General features: G+C 38.2%; 1 protein-coding gene across 3 annotated transcripts in view; it reads left to right on the top strand.

Moving 5' to 3' along the window:
• BAIAP2L1 (BAR/IMD domain containing adaptor protein 2 like 1) overlaps positions 1 to 26,919 on the top strand; it is a 59,824-nt gene that overhangs the window by 15,535 nt on the left and 17,370 nt on the right. For 2 of the 3 annotated variants that reach the window (XM_074965267.1, XM_074965268.1), the window contains exons 3-6: positions 2,496 to 2,582; positions 23,801 to 23,862; positions 23,958 to 24,029; positions 24,496 to 24,633. In XM_074965267.1, the coding sequence (XP_074821368.1) occupies positions 2,496 to 2,582; positions 23,801 to 23,862; positions 23,958 to 24,029; positions 24,496 to 24,633 (359 nt within the window). Of the gene's footprint in view, positions 1 to 2,495; positions 2,583 to 4,499; positions 4,533 to 23,800; positions 23,863 to 23,957; positions 24,030 to 24,495; positions 24,634 to 26,919 lie in introns of those variants that run through there. The other variant, XM_074965269.1, reaches the window with a different exon arrangement.

The following is a 26,919-nucleotide window of genomic DNA, read 5'->3' on the forward strand; positions in this document are numbered from 1 at the left end:
AAGAAAGTCCTCTGAGCACAAAATTACAAGAGATTATCTGATGGTGTTTCATTATTTGTGTATTAAAAATGTGCAGAATTGTATCTATGGAACCTCCCTTCAAATGAGTAAAATGTTTAGGATGGATGGTTTGGTTCATTCAGCTACTCTTGATAAACACATTATTAGTTGGATGCTTCAGACGTACTGACTAGCAGTGAAATGGTAAACGTTTTCCACTGGTAGTTTGTAATTCATGCTCACTTATCATAGGGCAATTACAGACCTCTCTTGGCACTGATTTAAATTATATGGGATTAGTTCTTTTAAGAAGAGTGCCTTGCTTTTACTGTCATCTGTTTTTTGGGAATCAAAAGTATTGATTTTGCTATTCTGTCACAGCGATTTAGGTGTCTGGAATAATTCACATAATAACTTTCTGTTTAAGGTAACTGCATTTTATTCTCCATTCCTAAATAGCAACTCTGGGTAGCCAGGTTTACTTATAGGGAGGTTCTGTGAGGGTAAGAGGAGAAGTAATCCTTCCATGTGCCTGGTCACGCTTGTGATGCCACTTCACAGGGCATCACTGGCTGTTGAAAACACACAGCAGCAGATCTATCAGCCTTTCCCCAACACTCTGGCACTCCGGGATTATAGCTTTCTTGTAGATTTCCCTAAAGCTTTCACAGCAGATCTTCACTACATCTGGGAACTTCTGCAGCCATGGAGAGGGAGATGGGGGGGGGCAGAATTTGTTCCTAGAAGACCAGTTGTGTCATCTTCAAAGTATTGCACCACATTGTGAGTTGTCAGTAAGAAAAGCTATTATTGGTCACCTTGTTTACTGATTTAATTCATGCTGATCTTTTGTTTTCCTATGCTGATCTTTTGTTTCCCTATGAATTTTATGTATTTCCAGCTGATAACAGTGTTTGATTTTTTGATAGGTGATGGTTAAGCTTTTCTGTCGAATCTTAGAAGGGACAGGTATATCTGAATCTACGTAGCTGCTCTTCACTTAAGAAATGAAGAGAAGGCCTTTTTCTCCCTTTTGATAATGTTTTAGAAAGACTTCCAAAAAATTGTGAGAAGTTACAGAAAGATGTTTTCAAATTAGCTCATTCCATTCTCTCTCTCACTTGATATGGTTATCTAGTGAAGCTTTTTTTTTTTTTTTTTTTAGATTTTACATAGAACTGGAAAGGCCAAAAATAGTTATAGTTCCCAGTTATAGTACTGGGAATTTGCCACACTCATTCACCTTTTAGCCAAACATATCCCATTAAAGTAGAATAATGGCACAACAAGTACAGTCTATGGCAATCTTTAGTATGTTGTAAACAATATCTAGTATAAAAGTGTGGATATAGACTCTTTTCCTGCTTGATTCATAGAATGCCCATGACAAGAGATTTTCATTCTTGAACTTCTATTCTTTTAAAATCTACTTTGTGGCCAGTATGCCAGAATCAAAAGACTTGAGAGGGGTTTATCATGATCTTAATATGCAAGAGTTTAATACAGAAATGGGGGCGGGGGGGGGGAAGAAGATTTACCCTGTACTAAACTCACATCCACAAGAGTATTTCAAATTGTGGTCCTCAGAGAACTTGCTGATCATGAGTTGCTGGTGGTTCTTATTTCTAGCTGTTAAAAATCACATTAAACAACAACATCTGAAAGTACTGTCTGTGGACTGGAGTTGGCTTCTATAGGATCTTTCACCTCACTCAATTTCATTTTGTACTTCTTTAAAAGTACTTTACCTGGAATATCACAGGCCTTCTCCCATGTAGTTTCAAGTATTTTGTTATAGCTTTTGACCTCTAAAACTACCTCCTCATTAGGAGTTGCAAGGGAGCAGTTAAAAATTATCTTCGCTCTCTTGATATGTCATATTTTCAAACCTTTATAATTCTTTCCTAGCCTGAAGTTCAAGAGCCGCATAACCGCTTTTAAATGCAGGTTTTCTGTGTAGTAACATGCTTTGCTATTTACTGAGTGATGAGACCAGTCAGCTGCAATGCTCCATACTCATAAGACTTTAAAATCCATTTCAATTCAAGTTGAATAATCCAATCAATGGACTATAATTTTTCCATGTGTCCATTAATATTAATAAGAACTAAGAGGGCATATGAATCTAAAGACAGACAGAAAGGGCATGTGTTTTTTGGTTGTACAGGTATGTCATGTCATTTAAAAAACACATAATATGCTTTTTGGGAATTCTATATCCTATTAATAGATGTGAGTCATTTACTGTTACTGGGGGCTGATCCCGCCTCTGTTGAAGTCAGAATTTTTCCATTGACGTCAACAGGCGTTGGACTGGACTCGGAGAATACCCTAGAATAATTCCCAAAAGTTAGAAAGCCAAGTTTGTGCACCCCGTTTGAACCCCAGGCAGGCACTGTGAAAATATCCACCCTTTCCTGGTGGATGGTAATTCATAGTTTACTCAATTTTTTAAATGCCACACAAGCTGAGTACTCTTGTTGTTTTCCCTATAGCTATGATACTGGCTGGAAGAGCATATTATGATGGTGTTGCAAAGATTGGAGAAATAGCAACTGCATCTCCAGTTTCTAAAGAATTGGGTAAGTAAAACTGTATATCACATTTCATTAAATTACAGCTTAGGATACTTTTCCTTCCCAGCTGGGGGCTCACCGAACTAATTAGATTTTAACAGTTAGGCACTGGAAGGAGCTGCTGGGATGAGGGAGCTTGTAGAAGCCTCTTACTGAAGGGAGAGTTGGGGTGACTGCTCTGCCTAGGATCCTTCACCTTGATACTGCTAAATTACCCCTCTCAGAGACTTATCAGATGGGCTCACAAAAATACTTCTGAAGAGCAAAATGTATCTTTGGAATGCACTAGATCAGGGGTTCTCAAACTTCATTGCACTGCAACCCCCTTCCGACAACAAAAATTACTACACAACCCCATGGGGGGGGGGACCAAAGCCTGAGCTGTCCCAAGCCCCGCTGCTCGGGGTTGGGGTGCCAAAGCCTGAGCCCCACTGCTCCAGGTGGAGTCAAAGCTGAAGCCAAAGGGCTTCAGCCCCAGGCAGGGGGGCCTGTAACATGAGCTTTATCCCTTGGCCCTGGACCCCAGCAAGTCTAAGCCAGCCTTGGTGACCCCATTAAGATGGGGTCACGACCCACAGTTTGAAAACTGCTGCACTAGATTGTACCAGTGTCAGGTAGTTTCAGTCCTAGGAAAAATGCCCATCCACCTCAGTGTCTTCACACAGTCCCATTTCAAATTTCACAAGCTGAACGCTTTTCTGTGTTGCTAAATTCAGTATAACTCTTTGAAGGAAGTGCACTTAAATTTTTTTGCCAACTCACGTTGCCTCCCTCCTTGGTTATGATGAGTTTAAATGGGAAAACAAAAACTACCTTCTCTAGTTCTTCACTCTTGCTTTTTGCAGGCACATACACCCCTGAAAGAGTTGACATCAGGCTAACCAGGAAGACTTTTGTAGGACCCTCTGATTTTTATTACATCAGAGGACTGAACAAATCCCAGAATTTTACTGTATTGTGATACATGAATTCCCTATGAGTCACTTGATTAGTCACCCAAAAATTGTTGAAGATTTCAGTGTTCCTCCCAAGTCTGTTTCTAGGCTAGGTCATGCTATTATCTGACTCTATATCTTATACAGGAGCAACTTAAAAAAAAAATGTTCAGAAGCAGGAGGAAATGAATTAGGGATGACGGTCAAAGATTGCCAGTAAGGAAAAATTAAATTTAAAAAAAGTGGAGGAAATCCCCAAAAGTATTCACTTATTTTATAAGGGAAATCAAGACTAACTAAAAAGGGTTGAAGCCACAATACATTAATCTTATTGTATATGATGGGTAGAAGGAAGGGTCTACATAGACTTGAGAATTGTGTTTAAATTTTAGATACTATTTTTTTTACTTAGTACCTTAGCAAATGATATTTGTTTAAAGAGGTGTTAAATTGTATACTCCAAAGATATGATGTTTTTATAAATGTCACAGTTCTTCATGGTCTTGTGTACCTATAGTTGTGCATAAATGTATTTTTCAAAGTTTGTAGTACTCTGTTACATAGCAACAGGAAAAAAAATTAATTTCATATTAGATATGAACATTGGATTTTGTATAACAGAAGATTGGGGGGGTGTTAGCACATGATACGTTAAGCACAAGATTTGATAGTCATCTGAGCAACATATATTTGAAAATCTAAACCCTACTTTAAGCTTTCTTCCATAATCTGATACAGATATTAACAATATTCTTTTTGAAGTTCAGCCTTTGAAAGAGACCTAAAACTCCAGGAAATATTAAAATCTGTGGTAGTATAATTACTTTTACATTATTATAAGTTTCATAAGATTCCTGCCATTTGAGCTAAAATTCCAAACACCCTATCAGTGTTCTCCTTGTTCTGCTAGCAGTGAAGTCATAATACTAATTCTACAAATACATCACCACAAATATTTCCATGACAACTGTTTGTTTTCAACAAAGGATTATGACTTCATTGCAGAATCAAGCCAGAGAAGGTGTGTGGTAAGAGAGAAGCACTATGATACCTCAATATCCTTTAAGACATACAGAAAACTAGTGACAGAATTGATGGTCTGTTTTTTTAAACTATGCTGTAATAAGAGTCTCCTTCTCTAAAGTTCTATATATAGAAGACAAACAGGGAACTCATAGCTCTTTCCCCTGTGATTTTACTTGTTAGTACAAGGATCCAACTGGTGAGAGGAACTGAATTTTTTTTTGTAATATTTCTATGGTCTAAGATTGTAAGAGTTAAGCTGTTCTTGAGAAGTGAATGTTGGTTTCTTTGTTTGCTCACTCATATTTTCTTGACTTGTTCTGAAGCCACCATTGTGTGACTCTTCACATTGTACGTTCAAACTGAGGGAGTGGCAGAACAGCAAACAGTAAAAAGCAAACAGTTCCTGATATAGTCATTTTCTTTATTTGCTTTGTAAGTAAGTCTAGTTGTTGTAGTTTCTGTGCTATAGTACAAAACCACAAGAATTTAAAAATGCTATTAATTGTGTAAAAAAGGCATATAAAAGACAGTAGCTAATAAAAAAAAATCTTAGTTATGCCTTTGCTAACTTTATTCCTTTTAAAGAACTGATTAGAAGGCACAGAAAGTGTGCCTCTTTACAGAACTTCAAATGGCTTTTCCTCCTTTTAAAAATATCATTGCTAGGTATTCTAGGGCTAACTACAAAATTTATTCGCAGTCCTTTCTTTAGTGGAGGAGAGTCTACAAAAGATCTGAGTTTTGAGCGCTCCTTATTGACGCTGAAATTATGTTAATCGTTGGACTAATAGCCTATTCCTCCAAGTAATTATGAAACGTGTGTATTGGAAGTAGGGTTTAAGAAGTTCATTCTGACCGTCACCAGATTCAAACCCCGAACACTGCACACAAACACTTTATAGTTGGTATACAACATCATTTTTATTTTCATTGAGAAGATAGAAGTCAAACTGGAAAAAATTCAAGTCTGATAAAGTACATGTTGTAGAATACAAAAGGTCAGAACATTGGAAGAAGTACTGTAATACTTTTAGGAAGTCTGAAAAAAAATAGTTCTCACATTATTAAAAAGCCCTATAAACACTCAACCCTTTCAGAGACAAAGGAGTATACTTTTTTTAAGCCATTTAAGCGGGTCTCAGGTGATGTGGTATCTTAGCTTAAAGCCACATAGAAACTTAGACACATTCTTCAATAATTGCAAATATGAGAACATGAATGCTGAGTAGAATCAAATATATAAAAGTGAGGTCAAATTCTGCTGTAATCTACCCTTTTGTTAAAAAAAAAAAAAAAAAAAAAAAGTTGTGCAACTCCACAATTTTAGTAGCTACTCTGGGCTTACACTGATGTAATACAGAGAAGAACCAGGCCTCTTGTGAGCTTCCTCACAGATTTGCCAATACACTCTATTCTTGACCTGCAGGACCTCTACCATACAACTTTTGTTGTCTTCCACGGGCAAGGAAAGCCAATTGTGACTAATTGTGTTGTGGTTTGGTAACGTGCATGTCTGTTTGTGAACTGGTTTCTCAGAATTTGTTTCACTTGATTAGAGGTGAACTGGCATGGTTTATTAAACAAACAAATAAAGCTGTTCTAAAGGTGACCTGCAAAGGTAAAGGAAAAAATTCCAGTAACTTTATCAGCATGTGCTGGCTACATCCAAATGTCAGCGTGAGAGGTATTCAGCACATTTTACTTTCAAGTGTTAAAGGAAATACTGTAGGGCCTTCTCTGTCTACTTAGAGAATGGCAAAATTCCCACTTATTTCTGTTTGAGCTGGTCTTCAACATAAATAACATTTATCAAAATATGCCTCATTCACCACCAATAGATAGGATAAAAAATAACTTTAGTCACTTCTAAAATTTTGGTTTTAGGTGCCTCTGTACAGAAGCCCAACTTGACTCCTTAAAGGGGCCAGATTTTCAGAGGGTAGGTGCTCAGGGCTTTCTAAACAAAAATATCAGAAACTTATAAAAATGTCTTCAGTAGGGCACCCAAATATTGAAACACCCAAAATTAGTCACTACTAAAAATCTTGGCCAAAATTACTGAAATTTTGTATTTGAACGTAAAAGGATGTTTTTAAGATCCCATGTCATAAAGAAACAGCCCTGGTCCTACTACCAAGTCTTAGTAAATGGAAGTTTACTTCCAGAGGGGGAGGAGGTGGTTTTGCTTTTCTTCTGTGGTTATGGCATCACCTAGCACCTAAAGGGATAGTAATGTCATCAGATGATGTAGGAATAAAATAGAATTCTAAACTCAAGCACTGGCAGATAAGCCTTTCAGATAATGTTCTAAATGGTTATAAAAATGGGCTTTTCTAGTTCTGCTATATCCATTTTGATATGGGGCAACCAGAACTGGATACTCTATTTTAGGTGTGGGTGGACCATGGATTTACATAATGATATTATGATATTTGCTGTCTTAGTATCTGTCCCTTTTCCAGTAGTTCCTGTTAGCCTTTTTGACCATTACTGCACATTGAGCTGAAAAATGTTAGGCTCCCTGGAATGATGCAGAAGACTGGACTTACAGTAAAGGGTATACAGTAAAGAAATTTAGTGACACTGAGGGTATAACCAAAACTACAAAAGATTCGGGGAAGAAAAGAGCAACTTAGGGGAGGACAAAATACACAGAGAAATGAGAACAAAAGACAGAATGTAAGTGAAATCAAACTTAGAGGTAGAAAACAGCTGTTTTCTTGGGATGAGAGAACAAAATGATACGGAATCTGGGGAAAAGCTGGACAGAAGGTATAGAGGCTTCATACTGAATATCTTAGCACTTCTCAAGTCAATATGAAGCTCTGATTCATTTGCTTCAGAACAGTTGAAGTGAAACAACACAATAGTATGCACTGCCTTCTTACTTTACAGTTTAATTACCAAGGCCTTAAAGGTGATCAGTGTGGATCAGATCCTGCAGTTTTTGCAAATTTAACCTGAATTTGTACCTATATCCAGTATACCTCAAGGTATACTATAAGATGAAGAAAGGAACCAACTCTTGAAAGCAATATTGAATTTAAAAAAAAAAAAAAAGTCACATGAACTCTTCAAATTGTGACTTTACAAGTACTTAGAGAAAGCTTTGAGAATTGAAACCTGTATTTAAAAAGAAAAAAAAAGCAGCATTCATTCATTCTGTTCCTGAAACATAACAGCTGTTTCTCTGACAGGTCTCTTGTTCAGACCATGAAATTATCCTTCACACAACTGTGCTGCATTTTAGTTTTTTTAAAACCAAATGCTTCAGTATTCAAGCTTGGTATAGTAAATATTTGGGCTGGTTAATAAAGAATATTGCCTGGAATTGGACAGTTTTATATCGTAATTTGTATTAGTGTTAAGAGTGTGGATATACTGAGGGACATGTATTTAATATTTTACTAAAAACAAACTCTTTGCATATCTTATGTGTGCTAAAACTGTTTCCTGGGGGTAATTGTGCAAAGTACTATAAGAAGCAATGAACGATTCTGGAACTTTGTTATTAAATTACATACTTGTTTACACTTATGATTTAAATGAACATTCCTCAGACTCCTTGGCCTTCTACAATCTCCAAGTTGTAGTTCCCTCAGAGTTTGGCTGCTCGCATTATGGGCTATAACCTTCCATTGTTACATGACTAGAACCCACATTGAGCCAATGAAAGTTTTGTATAAAAATTGATGAAAAGATATGGTGCTTTTATATTTAGAGTGAAGCTTAGTTTGATTCAAGTGAGTTTTTTTTTTTAAAATAGAACTATTTGATCCTCTGGCTTATTATAACTATTGCAATATTTTCAGTTGAAATAGAAGCAATAATATTTTTAGTAAGATAGTTTAAAAAAAAAAGTGTGAGTTGGATACTTCTCTGTGAAATCCAGATTACAATCTTTTCTTTTTTAAAAATCTTTTCTCAGCTCTAACTAATCTGGGATGTTAAACAGCACTACAAGTGTTTATCATTAGCGAATGAAGATTGTGTGTGATTCTGATAGTTTCACTAATCTTTCAAAATAGAATAGGATTGTATTTGCTAATATTGTAAATTCAAACTTTTATTGTAGTCTGTTGTGACGTCAGACATGAAAATGATACACTGAAAGGAATGTTATTGAAAATCCAAATACATGTCAGTTCTAATAGGCTTTGTTCTGCCTCATCGCTTGTAGCCATCAGGAACTTTACTTACAAGGAATCTTGCGCATGTAGAGAAGCAATTCCTATCGAACAATTTTAGAAATAGTACAAAACTAGAAAATAAGTTGTCAGGTTTTGTTTTTTTTACTAAAGGGGGTATCCTTAGGTAAAACAAAGTATGAAGTTTATCTTTGAAAAATTCCCATTTTACACCTTTAATGGAGGGCATTAGCTTCTTGAAACATTTACCCAAAATGTTATCTTGCCATTATTTCCATCACACAGATGACTACTTTTTTCCTTTCCTGAGTAATAAGCAAGACAGTTACTTGAGCACTAACCTAAAAAGCTGGAGAGCTAGCTATCTCCACACCCACCAGAATACACTGCTTAGGTATCACTCATTACTGAGAGAGCCAAGCAGAAAAAGAACAGTTTGCTTACACAATTTGGGCCAAATTCAGCCCTGGCTTAAGTAGGTGCTTCTTCATTGATTTTACTGGAGTTGTGCCTCATTAAGCCAGGGTATAATTAGACCCTTTGAACTGTAATCCTGTTTCACCTGCCTTAGAAAGCTAAACACGGAGTGCCCTTTTCTTTATTAGCTCATTGACTCTAAAGAAAAGCCTATAGGTTATCTGGCCTCATCTCCCTGCCAGCACAGGACTGTCTTCTGTTGTATAATGACAAGCATTTTACTATTTGAAATAAAATGAGTTGTGGACAGACAGGCAAATGAAGTGATGCCAACAAAAACTGAACCACTCTGGCACCTCAGTCAATTGAAATTTCTGGGAAAAAAAAAATCAAAAAAAGTCTACCTGCTGCTATAGCACGAGTTACTATATAGGACCAGCTCTTTTTAAAAAGGATTAGTAAAACAGAGATTAAGGAACACTCCTAACTCAAGTTAAAATTCAAACTAGCCACTAACATTTTTCTTAATTAAAAAAAATTAAGTACACAGGAAGCTATCTTGAAAACGAGATACAAAGTGGGTCTGAAAGAATAAGCTTTACCGTCAAAATGTTTGAAATTGGAGTTTCAAAGTGGTTGTACAGCAAGTTCTAAAATGATTTTTTTATTAAGTTAAACCAACTGTGTTTATACATTTGCACTCATCTTAAAGTCCAAAAATTGTGTCATTTTGTATTAAATTGTGATAAATAATTGTCGATGAATTCCCTATTGGTGACTCATTAATATGAGTCACCCAATATTTGTACTGTGTTGGTTCTCTGTTTTTTCAAAAAAACAAACTGTGCTATGGATAATTATTTTCTTTAGAAAGAAAAATGTGTTGATATAAGTGGCATATTATGGAGAATGAATTACTGGGTTTTCAAGAGACTTTTATTCCTCTATGGTTATTTGGCTCAAATGTTGTCAGATTTTTGGCCAAACAATAGTGTGTGCGCGCGCACGCGCGTAGGTGTAGGGAGAGAGAGAGAGAGAAAAAACACTTCATCCAGACAAGTATGTGTCCATACACCACCTACCAGTTAGATATCCCACCTCATCATCATTGCATGGCTGACCTCTGTTTCTGTAAGGATAAGCTCTTCATTTTGTACTTAAAACACTCTTGTCATGACTGATCTGTTATCGTACTGTATCAGCTTATAACTTCCAATCCACAGTAGATAATGCAAGTGGGGGGGAAAGAGATGCAGGCTTCCTAGATCTTGTCTTCCGCACATGGAAACACAGCTTGGTTTTTTCTCTTTTCGTTTTGGGGGTTCTACTTTACTTGGTCATTCAGAAGGTAAAAACAAATTTTTTTGGTAAATAGGGCTGTCAAGCGATTAAAAAATTAATCATGTGATTAATCGCACTGTTAAACAATAGAATACCATTATTTAAAATTTTGGGATGTTTTCCAAAATTTTCAAATATATTGATTTCAATTACAACACAGAACACAAAGTGTACAGTGCTCACTTTATATTTATTTTTGATGACAAATGTGCTATAAAAATAGTATTTTTCAATTCAGCTCATATAAGTACTGTAATACAATCTCTATCATGAAAGTTGAACTTACAAATGTAGAATTTATTTACAAGAAATAACTCCATTCAAAAAACAAAACAATGTAAAACTTTAGAGCCTACAAGTCCACTCAGTCCTACTACTTGTTCAGTCAGTCACTGAGACAAACAAGTTTGTTTACATTTGCAGGAGATAATGCTGCCCACTTATTGTTTACAATGTCACCTGAAAGTGAGAACAGGTGTTCACATGGCACTGTTGTAGCCGACGTCACAAGATATTTAGGTGCCAGATGTCTTAGATTCATATGTCCCTTCATGCTTCAACCACCATTCTAGAGGACATGCTTCCATGCTGATGACGCACGTTAAAAAATAATGTGTTAATTAAATTTGTGACTGAATTCCTTGGAAGAGAATAGCATGTCTCCTGCTGTTTTACCTGCATTCTGCTGTATATTTCATGTTATAGCAGTCTCAGATGATGACCCAGCACATGTTGTTTATTTTAAGAACACTTTCACTGCAGATTTGACAAAACGCAGAGAAGGTACCAATGTGAAATTTCTAAAGATAGCTACAGCACTCGACCGAAGGTTTAAGAATCTGAAGTGCCTTCCAAACTCTTAGAGGGATGAGGTGTGGAGCATGCTTTCAGAAGTCTTAAAAGAGCAACACTCTGATGTGAAACCTACAGAACGCGAACCACCAAAAAAGAAAATCAACCTTTTGGTTTTGAGTGCAGTTATGTAACAACAACAAAATCTACATTTGTAAGTTACACTTTCATGATAAAGAGATTGCATTACAGTATTGTATGAGGTGAATTGAAAAATACTATTTCTTTTGTTTCTCATTTTTATAGTGCAACTATTTGTAATAAAATATAAAGTGGGCATTGTACACTTTGTATTCTGTGTTGTAATTGAAATCAAAATATTTGAAAATGTAGAAAATCCTCCAAAAATATTCAATACATTTCAATTGGTATTCTGTTTAACAGTGTGATTAAAACTGTGATTAATTTTTAAAATCACGATTAATTTGAGTTAATCATGTGAGTTAACTGCGATTAATCGACAGCCCTAATAAATACACTAATTCTGGCAAAAAAGTAGTATAGGTATTTTTGCTTGGAGCCTTTTCCTTCCTCCTTTTCTATTTTGTACGTAACAAATTGATGGAAGTTTGCATAGCCATAGGGGTTATGTGCAGAATTTTCAAACCTGGATCTTTAAATGTAAGCAAATAAGTCCATATTTAGTCACCTAATCATTGCCCTGAGTTTTAGAGATGTTGAGCACCTAGTGGGAGCTATACATATTCAGGAACTCTGGAAAAAAATCAGACAGATTGTATTTCAGCAACTAACCAGATTTATGTACTTAAATTAAATCCATGAACAGGGTTGAGAGAAAGTTATTTAAGATTAGCTGTCTAGAGGAGCTGAAGCTTTGCGTTGCTCACATGAGGCATGTGCTTTGTAAGAATCTTAACAGGTCCCTACATTATATGCCACCGCAGAACTGTAATGTTTCTCTTTAGACAGAGAGGCAGCTGTGTACATTTTTGTCAATTAAAGATAGCACACCCAAAAGGAGCCTGCAGATGGTGCCCATGTGTATCCTCTGATGATGGCCCAAGGAGCCTACTGTTCAAATCCTAGCAGCCAATTTCTCAGATTTCAGAAGTTTCCTCCAAAATTGCTGCATAGATAGCCTAGGAACGTTCCAACCAAATAATGACCAGAAAGCAAGAGAAATGCATGATCCCTCATTGCATACAATCATTGCTAGCAGGAAGAGATCACAAGTAATAGAATACAGCCAGTGAATAGTCAGCGAATCATCCAGTGTTAACTGCAGTGTAAGCTAGGAAATAGCATCAGCCCTCATGTTCCAGGCTAACATCCGCAGTGAAGCAGGACAAACCACCACTAATTTAAGCCCAAAGTACCCCTCTTCTTCCTTCAGATTATGTAATCCTTCCCTTCCTAAAACACAGAGCACAAGAAGTTCTGCAATATGGGCACCAAGTGATAGTGGGGAGGGCACTTCAAGGGGTGCACATGCTTAGAAGAACCAGCTGTAGCAGCAGAAGCTTCTAAGGTTACAGGAGAATTATGTTTGTTCCATACACAGCTGCATTGTTTTAACTTCAGTTTTAAAACTTCCATTATGAAACTTGAATTTTAGAATGTTGGTAACTCCTACAGCCATGAGGAAAAAAAAAAAAAGAAAAAACTAGAAGCCCAGGGATAGACTGTGTCCTTCAAAACAGCCCACTGAGACCAACTCCAGGGACACTGACGTTAGGGAAGAGAGTATTAATAGCAGAGAACACAGAATGAAATTGGCACTGCTACTCAATATGAGAAGGCATGTAATGGACTGCTAAAGATTTTATTCTATAATGTTAAACAGATAACTGGAAAAATGTGCTAGCTTGAACAACTTCTTAAGAGCCCCTACAGCCCACACTCTAAAGTAGGCTTTCCTGGCCCCAGTGAGAGAGCTGTGGGGTAACAAGTAGCCTCACCGTATACTGTCCTTTGGTTAGTGTCAGGGTGGTTAACTTAAAGATATGCGGATTTCTTAGGCTGTACTAGTTAGCATATTCACCCCTTTCTGACTCATACACACCACATCCAAGCACCTACTGTACACGCACTCATGTATGAACCCTGACTGTACAGACCACAGTACAATGCATCTGTAACCATGTGTGTGAAGACTCCTTGAAGGTAAAAAACCAACAACAAAAAACCTCAACACACCTGCAATGGGGTGTATTAATCTGATGCCTTGGGCATGATTTGTGAGTAACAGCAAAGACACTGTGAAGGGGTACTGTCTTGTAGTGTGTCTGGCTGTGCTGGATAATTGTGTTATGTATGTTAGTCTTGTAGGCATCTTGTTTGATTGGCTCCTATGGTTTAGATGCCAAACAAACCTTTGGTGCGTTCCTTGCTTGCATATATGAACAACACACTGACTGGCCAGTGCCCGGGTCTAGTATATTTAGATGCAGGTTTTTACATTGTGGCTTCTGTTCCCTCTGGCAGCTCTTTGAACTGTGAGGCTTGTCCAAATGGGGTGTGGTCACATATTTAGAGTGGGGTAGGCCACTCCCACAGATCTGTACATATGCCCATCTTTGGCCACATCTGATAGTATGTGTTTCCTTCCAGCATTATTCTGCTAATGCACAAGGGAGTAAGCAACTAATTGCATGTGCATATAGAATGACATTTGAGCTTTCATTATATTTGTGTGCTATTGAAGCTTGTCTTGCAGGGGAGAGTAATAGGGTAAAAATAGGAGACCTAGATGACACCAACTAGGGTTGCCAATTTTGGCTGGATGTATTCCTGGAGGTTTCATCACATTACATAATCTTTAATTAAAGGGTGATCTTTAATTCCTGGAGACTCCAGGACAATCCTGAAGGGTGGGCAACCCTAACACCAGCCCTGGAGAAGGTCACTGAATATATGTATGTGATTGTCTATATGGTTTATTAATAAAGAGATGACAATATTTTAAGGCCTATACAAAATATAGACTGTTCTTGCCTGAGGAATATATGATCTAATCAAGAAATTGTGGATGTCGGCTATTACTAAGAGAAGGCAACTTCTTTAGGACTCTACCAGTTGAGATTTAATTTTACAATATCATTTGTGTTTCACTAATTTCTTCATTTTAGAGTTAGAGGTTTCTGACAATGCTGGGAATGAGAAACTGATAAGATATGCAGAGAGCTCCAATATTAAAAATTGGACCAGACCACCCAGAACAGAACCACATTATAGCTTATAGGTACCACTTCTGTTTTATTTATTTATTTTTTAAGCACCAGAAACCTTCAGTTCCAGCTATTAACTATGCTTTGCCTGTTCTGGTCTTCTTGCAAGAGTAAAGACCAACTCACATGTGTAGTATTCCTTTACTATCTGCCTAAAGAACAGCACGGCTTCATGCAGGCATGTTCAGGCCTATAGTTGTGTTGTAACTTTATTTTCTATTTGTGCCTGATTTGTGTAATCATTACAGCCACAACAAGATTAGAGCTCAGACATTGCTCAACAAAGCCATTACATATAATGTTTTCAAGGCCTTATAAAAGGTCAGTCTTTTATATACACATGTATTAATGTAAACTATTTCCTGTACACTTTGATCAAAAATATGCCTGTAGCAGTCTTTAAAGTTATTAGCAATGGTGTGACAGGTGGAAAAAACAAGTTTGCCATTTTTCATCTATTATTTATAGTGCACCTGCTTTGTTTGGTTTTTTTTAACGTTAAAATTAATGCAAACTTACCAATTGTTTAAAACAAGATGAAGTTTAATGTTCATTTACATCTGGTTGATTAACATTAGATAAAAAATATTTTAGTGTAAAACTGATTTATTTATTTATTTATTTTTAAAAAAAGACATACTGTGGAACCTAAACATAGGTCTGGTCTTGCTGTTCTTGCTGCGTGGTTAGTCCATCAAGCAGTTTGTCTGAATAATGATTGAGAGATCAAACCATAGTGGCAAAAAGCTGAGTTAACAGAAAATTGACAGAAGGAAATAAAAACACATTTTCTTTTCAGAATGTTGTACGTTAACAAGTATCTTTTACTGATATTTAAAAATAGTAAGATTGGTTTGGGGACAGTGTTCTTAAATTGGATAAATGGAAAGTTTAGTAAAGTCTTCATTATAAATATTTTATTTCTCTTGCGAGTAGTTGTGTGGGAGTGACTATTTGTAAGCAGTTCATCATGATTATATTGTATGTAAAGCATATTAGTTAAGAACTTTCAGTTTCTTTATTTAAACCACTTAGTAGGTCAGGCCTAATGAAGTTAGACAGAAAAATCCATAAAATGCACATTCAACCCTTTCTTCAGCATTAATTTTCATCTGTAACTTATGTAAAATATTCTGATTGATCTGTCATGTAGTACCAACTGAGTTTTATTAGTTACATGTAGCTGTATTAAGCCCCCTATAAGCTTCCCCAGGTGGTAAGTCATGAGCAACTCCTTGGGCCATTTAGAGTATGTCAACACAGCTGCTGGGAGTGAGTCTCGCAGCCCAGGAGATGGACTTGTTAGCAGATTTCAGGCTAGCGTGTTAGAAATAACTTTGCAGAGGTAGTTTTGATGTTCAGGCTCAGGCTGGAACTTGGACTCTGAACCCCACATTCCTCCCTATGCTTTACAGCTTGAGTCAGAACATCTACATTGTTATTTTTAGCATGCTAGTGTAACCCACACACTTCCTGGGTGTGGTGTTCTGTCACATGTAGTGACATCTCACATCTGAGACCACATAAAGAGAGATTAATGAGTCTGCTCTACAAGCTAAGGTAACAGCCAGTTGGCTTTTAGCTCATGCAGTAGAGGCTCATGTACTAAGCTCCAGAGGTCCCAGATTCAATCCTGCCCACTGACGACCAGGGTCTGTCAGTGTTACACAAGCATAAACCCTGCAAACAAAAGCTTGTCAACCCAGGCTGCAGGACTTGCTCCCAGCAGCTGTGTAGTCATACTCTTAAATGTTGAGAACATTAAAGTTAAAGTCAAAGCACGGAGAACTAAAGAAAAGCCAGAATTAAGGTTAGTTATGCAACTTTAATTCTGCCCTTTTAGGCAGATACATTAGGATACTTGGTCATTGTATACTGTTCCCCAGCCACCACCACATGGTCATCAGGGTTTGTACACAGGACCTTCAAATCTACAGCCACTTCCACTTGAACTACAAGAGTAACTGGTAGAAGTAGGTTGTAGTCCCCTGTTGGGATCAGGCTTTAGAGTAGATGTGTAGCCCACTGGCAAAGTGTGTGTCACAACAATTTGAGAGACAGCAGAAGAATTTGGGGTATCAGGAATCCTTGGCTGCATTCATAACTCTTAGATCAATGTGTAATCGAATTGCTAGGAGTAGTGGTTAGAATCAGTATAGTCAGACCTGTGTGGTATGAGTGAAGTCACAGCAACTCCAGTGTTATTTTGCTGTGTGGCCACTCTTACTCAAGCTAGGCTACCTCAAGAGAAGTAACTAGGGTATAGGTAAGTCAATTTTGCAGTGAAGACATATCCTTAGTCTAGTCCCCTTCAGTCTTTTAAGGTAGGTCTACATTGCCATTAGACACTCCTGGCTGGCCTATGTCAGCTGCATCAGGCTTGCAGGGCTCAGGCTAAGGGGCTGTTTAATTGTGGTGTAGATGTTCAGGCTCTAGGACCCTGCGCAGTGGGAGGATCCCAGAGCTGAGGCTGGAGCTCAAGCCTGAATGTCTACATCTCAATTAAACAGCCTGTTAGCCCAAGCTTTGTGAGCCTGACCCAACTGGCACGAGCCAGCTGTGGGTTGTTAATTGCAGTGTAGACCTACTCTTAGAGGTGTAGAAATTCCTCAAGACAGCAAAAATAATAAAAATAAAGAATTGTAAAAACAGTTGTACTTCTGTTTTTGTACAAGATATTGAGAGTTTGGTCAAATCGGGCATATCAAAAGGGGTGTATGCGTGCACAAAGAGATTACTACTCCCTTTTGCTAGAAGAATTTATTGGTGGGGGGAGGGGTTTAATGTGGAGGATCAGCCTTTTACTCATCTCAATCAAGAATGAAGCTCTGTAGAAAGAGAAAAGAATAGTAGCAGGAGCTCGTCACCTCCAAATAACACTGGAGCCCTACCCACAAAATTAGTAACAGTAGCTGTTACAATTCTGCTTGACTTGCTGTTGAATACTGTAGCTTTGTCTAGACATTGAGCCAATATGCTTAGTCCTAGGCAGCTTCCAGGGCCTTATGGCTTTAAGAAGGTTGTGGATCTTGTCTTCTGAACCAAACTCAATGAGATTTCCAAACATTTTAGATTTTTTTTGTAATAAAATAGTTACCTTACTAAAGCAACCCACAGCTGATTAAAATAATTCAAAAATCAGAGCATGTATATGAAATTGAACTAGGGATAAATTCAGACATTTTTAAAGGAGATGGATTGTCTGAGTCTTAACTTCTTAAACAATTCAATTTAGAAATACTTATTTGAAACATGGTGGCTAATGTAACTTGAGAGCAAATTTTGAGAAAATTATTTGTGAACCAGCTCAATACAGAGCTCTTCTACAGTTAAAGGGATGCTTTCAGGATTTTGAGATTTATATTTTAAACCAATAATTACTGCAGCATTCTTTAAAAAACAAAGGCCACCTACTTGTATTATGTGTTCAACTGCAAACAAACCAGACAACCTGTGCTACAATAGAATAGGATTTTTATACCAGTTTGCATTGAATGAAAAGGATAGTAAGGCTTGTGTATTTGACTCCATTTTAATTTACTGTAATTTTGCCAACATTGAAGAGACTTAAAGGGCAATTCCTGAAAGTGCTTCAGCACATTATTAAGTTTACTTTGATAAAAATCAAAACTTTGTTGATTATGAAAATGACACTGTAGAGGGTTGGTCATTTCTAGAGTGCCCCCCTGCCTCAACCCCATGGCTCTGCAGAAGCCTCCCTTCCTCTGCTCTCTTGGATTCATCAAGAGCTCACAAAAAGCTTTCATAAGTCTAGTAAGTACTTTCCTTCTTGGGGTCTGATTTATTAAAGTTGAAAACAATTCAGACCATTCTCAAAGTCCCAAAATAATTCAAGCAGCCATTCCTAGGCACTCCTACCTGGAATTCTTCCACCAGCCCTTGCCTGCCTTTCCAACTCTCTGTGGTTCAAAGAGGTCATGGGGCAAACCTTGTCTTCAGGCGCTCTCTTGATTTTTCAGGGTCTCTGCAAGAGCCTTGCTGCTCCCTGGAGCTTTCTTTGTACCAGTTTCCAACTAGGGTTAGCCTGGACTAGCCCCTCCTTCACAAGGGGGTCACTCCTCTGTTCTAGCTCTCTGCCTGTCTTGCTTTTGATCATCCACAGCCTCAGGCCTCTCTTTTTCTAACCCCTAGAGGCCTGGTTTTGTCACATGACCATATGTCACATGATTAATTCATTTCCTCCACCTGTAGAGGCAAATAGGTTGGGGGGGGGGATGACAAGGGCCCATTTCCCCTTAAGGAGCCATCTCCCTTGTGACAGGCACCATTATAAACTAAACTATGGCCCTCATTCTGCAGTAGAGTCTGTTAACATATACTCTGTTGCTTCAGTGGATCTCCCCTTGGGCACATGGGATTTAGGGTTGCCAATTTTGGTTGGAAGTATTTCTGGAGATTTCATCACATAATATAATCTTTAAATAAAGGGAAAAAAACAAGGAGTCCTTGTGGCACCTTAGAGACTTAACCAATTATTTGGGCATAAGCTTTCGTGGGCTAGAACCCACTTCATCAGATGTATGAAGTAAAAGATACAGGAGCAGGTATAATACATGGAAGGATGTGGGTTGCTTTACCAAGTGTTAGGTCAGTCTAACAAGATAAATCAATTAACAGCAGGATACCAAGGGAGGAGAAATAACTTTTGAAGTGGTAAGAGAGTGGCCCATTACAGACAGTTGACAAGAAGGTGTGAGTAACAGTAGGGAGAAATTAGTATGAGGAAATGAAGTTTAGATTTTGTAATGACCCAACCACTCCCAGTCTTTATTCAGGCCTAATCTGATGGTATCTAGTTTGCAAATTAATTCCAGTTGAGTCTATTATACTATTATATACTATATACCGTATACTATACTATACTAGTGTGTGTGTGTGTGTGTGTGTGTGTGTGTGTGTGGCTATACTAGTGTGTGGGATGTGAATACAGTGGTCCTTTTGGTCACACCATCTTCATGCAATAAATCTTTCCTTTGAAAGGGTGACAAACTTAACACAGTTAGTAATAACATTTGTTTGTTTAGTTATATTTCTTTGATGCACCCTATTATCCTATTCACATTTTGGGGGACTAATGGCTTCAAAGGACTTTACTTTCAAGCTTTCTTTCACAATAAAAATTCTTCCTCTTGGACAAAGAGTAATTTATAGAAGGGACTGATCCTAATATAAACGGGACCTAAAAATACTTCTTAGCTTTGTTGTCTCCCATTGTAGCCTATGACTTAGATACAGCCTCTTCTTCACATGCCTAATGAAATAAAAATGGTGAGGTGCTTCATATTTAAGGCACTAGAACTGCCATGGATGAAACAACAAGAGATGGATGAGTGAAATAATTTAGGTACTTCCAACATATTGGAAAATATGTGTTTCCAGAATGGTGTTTCCAGAACAATCTGCCTTTAATAGAAATAATACTTAAGTGTTCTCCTCAGCAAGTAACATATATAATGTGTTTATTAATTCTGGTGTAGGCATTGGACATTTTCAAAGCGTGTTCAAGTGGCTTACATAGTTTGCATAATATGAGTATTTGTTTATAGGTAAAAAGAAAAGGAGTACTTGTGGCACCGTAGAGATCTGTTTGCATTTGGAGAGGAAGATGATGTCTGTCTGTATCTATACAAGTTTTTTCATGCAGTTGATAGATTTCCACTCCATACGGCTAAATGCAGTGCCTTGCATAATGACAGGTTTCAGAGTAACAGCCGTGTTAGTCTGTATTCGCAAAAAGAAAAGGAGTACTTGTGGCACTCCTTTTCTTTTTGCGAATACAGACTAACACGGCTGTTACTCTGAAACCTGTTTATAGGTAGGCTCTTTAGTATTAAAAATGTTCCATTTTTGTCTTTCAGTCAAACTAATTCTCATATTAAGAACAATTAATTAATTAATTAATATCATATACAAACTTTTAAATCAATATGTATGACCACACCAGGGGATTGCATTTTAACTAAATCAGCTTGTTTAATGGTACAAAAACAGTGTGTAGACCAGCCCTAAAGAGGAGTGTGTTTATCCATAGGTTCTTAAGGTGAGGCTCCATCTGTCTCTTCTAAAAGTTTCTTTAAAGTGCAGATCTACTCTGAAAACGAAGTACAAATGATTCAGATTTTTTTCTTTTTGTGCATAGAGTCATATCTGTTTGCTTTACTGAAATAAATAAGTGTTTTTCATGCTAGCTTTGCAGAACCAACACAGCTAAGATTAAGTTAATGGGATTCTATTCCATTTTGTGTTTCATCAAGAGAATTGTTTACTGAGTTCCGATTCACTGCACTTCTGTAAACCCATGTGATGGGAATGGGATTGCACAGGTGTTACTAACGGAATGAGATGGAAAGAGGCCAGCTTGATTCTTAAAAGCCGAGATGAGTTATCAGAAGTAATTGTACATGAAGCACATACGATTCACAAATTAGCACGGTAGTGCCATTCTGACTTGTCAGTTTTCAGAGTATAACTACATTTGGTGGCTCGGTTCCGCCACCTATAAAATGGGGAAAAGATTGTTTCCTTTTTGTGAAACAGTTTGAAATACTCTGGTAAAAGGTACTGTTGTACGTTTTTTGAGGTAGGGATTATGTCTTCCTCTGTCTCCTGTGGAGCACTCGGCACATGCTCTGTAAATATAATGGCTTTTAACTTTACCAATTTTCATCTGCAATACTAAGAAAATGGGGCAACTACATGTGAGCAGTGAGCAGTTTGAGTCCATATTTTTTCCCCATGTAAATATCCATAAATCCTAAATTTTTAAAGGTATTGAAGTGCTGCTTTGCTCAAAGTCATCAAAAGTTACTTAGGCACTTAGGAACCTAATTCCCATTGACTTTCAAATTATTTTAATCTATACTGTTTTTAATCTAAAAGTATGCCAAATTCTTTTTAAAGTACCCTTTAAAAACACAGGGCCAAGTTCTGAAGTTAGTGGAAGTACTCCAGATTTATATCTGAGGTAGATTTTGGCCATGCATCTTCTTAGATCACAGTGCACTTACTATGGGTTTTTGCTCCAAATGTTGACTCAAAACAGGAAATGAAATGGGTGAGCCAATACATATGAGTGATGCTGGATTACTGGAAGCAATGAGGGGATTCTAGCATGAAAACTGGTTTTATATCTGGAGTGAAGAATACAAGGATTTGCTTTGGTTGAATTTGCTTAAAAGAGGAAAAAATGTTATGCAACAGATGGACACTAATCTTTAAAAATATTAATTTAAAAATGTACTCGTGTATTTTGTAACCAACACAAATATGAAGAAAATAAATTTGTAAACTAAACTAGTGCAAACTTTTAAATTAACATGTAATTTTTAAAATATTTTTTATTTCAAGATAAATTTTGGCAAGATACATGTTGTAATAAGGGTGAAAAAATGTGTTTCTAACTAAGTATTCAGACCCTAAAACTGAGGGCTTACAGTCAGCCTGAGTGCTGTTTCAGACAAGAAAAACAACATTCACATGTCAGGTTTTCCATTCTTGACGCACCAGGTGAAAGGGTTGTTTTACTAAGCATTTACACTGTGGTGGGAGGGGAAACCCAGAGGATGGGAGTGTAAAAGGGTGATGGGAGAGTAAAAGGGTGATGGGAGAGTGAGCCAGCACCCAGTGTTGTTGGATAGCTGTCAGTACTGGGAGCTCCAAGGTCTACTGCATTAATCTTTACAACGCCACCAGCCATTAGCTGTGGCAGCAAATTCACATGCTGTCCGAGAGAGTGGAATTAAGTTCTTAAAAGAAGTTAGCACAGGCAAGTTTAAATGCCCTTTAAAGTAAATGTACTGTCAGTTCTTTTTTTCCCCCACCCCTTTCATTTATATGGTTTCAAACATTTAGGTTTAGTTTTAAGTGTAACCTTAAATTTGAATTTCTTGTTTTTAAGTTTCTTTTAGCAATATTCTTTTCCCTTTAAGTTATTGATAAATGTCTACAGGCTTTCTCCAGTTTAATCTAGTTTTTTGTTTGGGATTACCAGTCTAACATTACAATATCTTTGTGATGATGGAGTTCTGTTAACAGGAATACTACAGGAGAGTGCATCCACTCCTGAAGTCCTAAAATAACAGACTCACTTGCTCATGCCATCTACTTACCGGACAAGTGTTTTTATGCAACTGCACTGTATTTACTTTTTCTATTGCATATAAATAACCAGTTACTATAGCAACTCTCACTTCACATGGTATTTACCCCTGCACGCTGTATTAACTACAAACAGAGAATACCCAGAGAAACAATCACAGCATTCTGTCAGGTGGATGTAATGACCCAGAAAAACAGATACATGAAAATCCCCTTAACGATAGCCCAGCTCTCCCACCCACAAGATCTGGGCACAAAGGGGATCCTCCAACTGGAGATCTCTTTCCTTCCAGAAGGACTGGAGCTCAGCTGTCTCCATAGCATTCTTCTCTCTCCTTTTTCCAAATCCCATGAAGCAATCCGTGCAGCAGATGGAGACTGGGTGGGATGGGGCAGACATGGGCAGTCCAAGAAATAGGGGGAGATGCACATCTTTCTCCCTGAAAAGATTGTACACCCCATATTTTACATTATTTAGCACCGGTTCCATTGTGGTCCGTGTGCAAGGTGCTTTACAAACCCAAAAGACATGGTTTCTACTTCAGCCTGATTTGAGACAGACGTAAATTGAGCATGGCAAACAATAAGGAAGGGAGGATAGGGATATGAACAATACATTCACACACTTACATAGGCTAGCTATGTCTGCAGCTTGATGGTTCCAGATCCCTTAAATGTAGTCTGGGGAGAAAGGTTTGTTTTGTTTCGGGTGTTGTTGTGGGAGGGGGTTGTTTGTATGTTTGTTTTCTTTTGGGAGGGATTGTTTTCTCTTGAATGCCTTTGTGGATTTTGCCCTGGTTGGCTGATTTCATGTAGCTACAGCAGTTATAGAAGTGGGTCTAAAGGAGGAAGGAAGAAAGGACAGTGGCTTTGCTGACTAGTCCAAGGAGGGAGTTCCATGCATATAGGGCAGTAGGCAAGAAAACATGAAGACAGGTTCAGTGTTGCTTTCACATAGATAATAGATTATTGATTATTCAAGTCGTGTGTGTAAGCTGCTTGGTAAAACTGTGGCCAGATAAAATTATTTTGTTCAGGATAAGATTGCTATGATTAACAATTGCAAGAAGGTTCCCTGCTTAAATTCTTAGTTCACTTTATAATTTTAGTTATAAAAGTATCATCCCACGTCTACTGTGTGTTGACAACTTCAAACATCTGTAAAGAAACAAGAAAAAGGGGTGTTTGTTTATCCACAGGACATGTTCTTATAGAGATTTCAAGCACAAACAAGATACTTAATGACAGCCTAGAGGAAAGTGTAAGTATTTTTTACTCTATCTAACCTTTTTGAAATAAAAAAACAGTTTTACTTTAATTTTAAATAACCCTATTATCACTTGCTTACTTTTAAAGTTCAAAAAATTTCATAAAGAGATTATATCTGAACTGGAGAAGAAAACAGAACTGGATGTAAAATATATGAATGTAAGTACACTGAATTAAATACCAGAAAAGATCATATATTTATTTGCATTGTGTGTAGCCATAGCAACTGTTTGTGCCTTTTTAAAATGATAATTTACAAAAGGAGCATACATAGAATTTGATCTTTAACTACTGAGGGACGTTTTCAACTTCTTTGGTTTATTTTAGAAGTTATTTTGTAATGTACAACTATATATTAGAGAATATTATCTAAATCCTAAATTTTAAAAAAAATTCTGGAACATTTTTCATTTATTTTAATTGTAAATGAAAATCCTGAGAGTGAATTAACAGTGGAATTTTGTTTTGAACTAGATTCTCCAACATGAAGAAAAATAATTGATACATTTGTAGCTTTAATGTTAATCATCATAACAATACAGTGGATTTCTTAGCTGCCTGCATTAATGCTCTGATAGTTGTATTGTTGCATGCACTGCAAGATACTTCAATGCTTTGATTGCAGGCAACTTTAAAGCGATACCAAACAGAACACAGAAGCAAGTTAGATTCATTGGAAAAATCTCAGGCTGAGCTGAAAAAAATCAAAAGGAAAAGTCAAGGTGGAAGAAACGCAATGAAATATGAGAATAAAGAATTTGAGGTTAGTGTACTCACTTCTCTTACTTATTGGCTTTTCTCTTCTATCCAGGTTAGGGAAACTGGTCAACAATAGAAAACTTACAGCTGTTAGTTCAAGTTTTCCTGAATCCACTTTAGTGCAAACTGACCTTGATTTCTAAGCCTGCAATATATTTAGTTATCATATAGCAGGGGCGGGCAAGCATTTTGGCCTGAGGGCCACACTGGGTTTCCGAAATTGTATGGAGGGCCAGTTGGTGCCTCCCCAAACAGACAGGCCCGGCCCCCACCCCCTATCCAACCCCCCCGCTTCTCGCCCCCTGACGGCCCCCCCCCGGGACTCCTGCCCCATCCAACCCCCACTGTTCCCTGACTGCCCCCAGAACCCCCGCCCGTGACGGCCCCCTGTCGCCCCATCCAACAACCCCTCTCCTTCCTGACTGCCCCACCGGGACCCCTGCCCCCATTCAACCCCCCTGTTGCCCACCCTCTGACCGCCCCAACCCCTATCCACACCCCCACCCCCTGACCACCACCCCAAACTCCCCTGCCCTCTATTCAACCCCCCACCGCTCCCTGCCCCCTTACTGCACTTCCTGGAGCACCGGTGGCTGGCGGCGCTACAGCCGCGCCGCCCAGAGCACCAGGACAGGTAGCTGTGCCGCCTGGCTGGAGCCAGGCACTCCACCGCACAGCACAGAGCACCGGGTCAGGCCGAGGCTCTGTAGCTGCACTGCCTGGCAAGAGCTCACAGCCCTGCCGCCCAGAGCATTGCGCCGGCGGCACAGTGAACTGAGGCTGTGGGGGAGGGAGGAACAGCAGGGGAGGGGCCGGCGACTAGCCTCCCTGGCCAGGAGCTATGGGGCTGGGCAGGAGGGTCCCGTGGGCCGGATGTGGCCCATAGACCATAATTTGCCCACCTCTGTCATATAGAATAATTCCTATATTAGTTATTTGGCAGCAGTTAGAAGAACTTCAAAGCAGTTATTGTTGCTTTTGATTTTTCCCAAGTTATTTAGGGTTAAGGAGATTACTAGCATATGTAATAAAAAAAAATGACATTGAGGTTTATGGTTCAATCCTATACTCCTTACATGGAGTCCCACTGATTGCATTACGCTTTTGTAGGATCAAGCCCTGGATTTTGTTTTTAACGTAGCAGCTTCTGTTTTTGTACTAGCAATTAATTATGGGTTGTAGTAATGGCATTTGGATTTCTGACTACTGGATTTATAATCAGCCTCAAATAGGAGGACATCTGAATACTATTACCTGTGGCCACAATTAATTGTGACTTATTATGTATTCCAGTACATACAAGGGTGAATTCTTCACTCTGCCAAAGCAAGTTCAGACACACTGAGGGGCTGGGTGGGTGCGGGGAGGGTTGACAGAGGGCCAGTCACAGCTCCCTGATTCTGTTCCAGAAGCTGTGAATGGGTGACAGGATGGATCACTTGGTGATCACCTGTTCATTCTCTCTGGGGCATCTGGCATTGACCACTGTCGAAAGACAGGATACTGGGCTAAATGGACCGTTGATCTGATCCAGAATGGCCGTTCTTCTGTTCTGCCTGGCCTTGGCATAACATAAAGCTGCAGGGGGACAGCTTTAAGTGATGCTGTTGGCAGAAGACCATCTACCAGCAGAGAATCAGGACTAGTGGCGCCTCACTTCATCGCACACCCCTCCCCTTCCTTCCACTGACAAACTCCCTCTCTGCCATTCTATCTCCAATCCCCACCCCCTTTACACAAGTTCCAATGGAGCAGGTGGTGTCAGCAAGTGGCAGAGTAGGTGCAGGAGGTTCCAGTATGCTACTGGGGGACATCGTGCTGCCATCTTCGAGGGGAGATGTAAAACTTAGGACTGACTATTTGTGTTCATTAAAGATCACCTGGTAATCTTTGTAAAAGATAACTTTGTAACTCCTTTGTGTACCAAAACAGTTGCCTGTAGTAACAGTAGTGGGTGAAGTTAGACCTGTGTGTAGTTGGTCTATCAGTTGGAGTTTTTGAAGTGCTTTGGAAACCTTTATTCTGAAAGGTGTTACACTAAACATAATATATTATTACTTAGTAGTACCTGTCCTACGATCCTATAAAAAGCCTTGCCATTTTGATGCAAAATAAAAAATAACAACATTGTTAAAGTAAACACGTAGATTGTGCTGTTGCTTCAAATAATGGTACAAATTTTAATGTAAATGTTTTGTATGTAAAAGATATACACAAATACTTATTTGCAGTTTTCTTTGAACTTCCTTACTTCAGTCTTCATTTCATGTTACTTATTCTTTTAATTTTT

This window comes from Natator depressus, chromosome 10 (assembly GCF_965152275.1).
Source record: "Natator depressus isolate rNatDep1 chromosome 10, rNatDep2.hap1, whole genome shotgun sequence".
Lineage (NCBI taxonomy): Eukaryota > Metazoa > Chordata > Testudines > Cheloniidae > Natator > Natator depressus.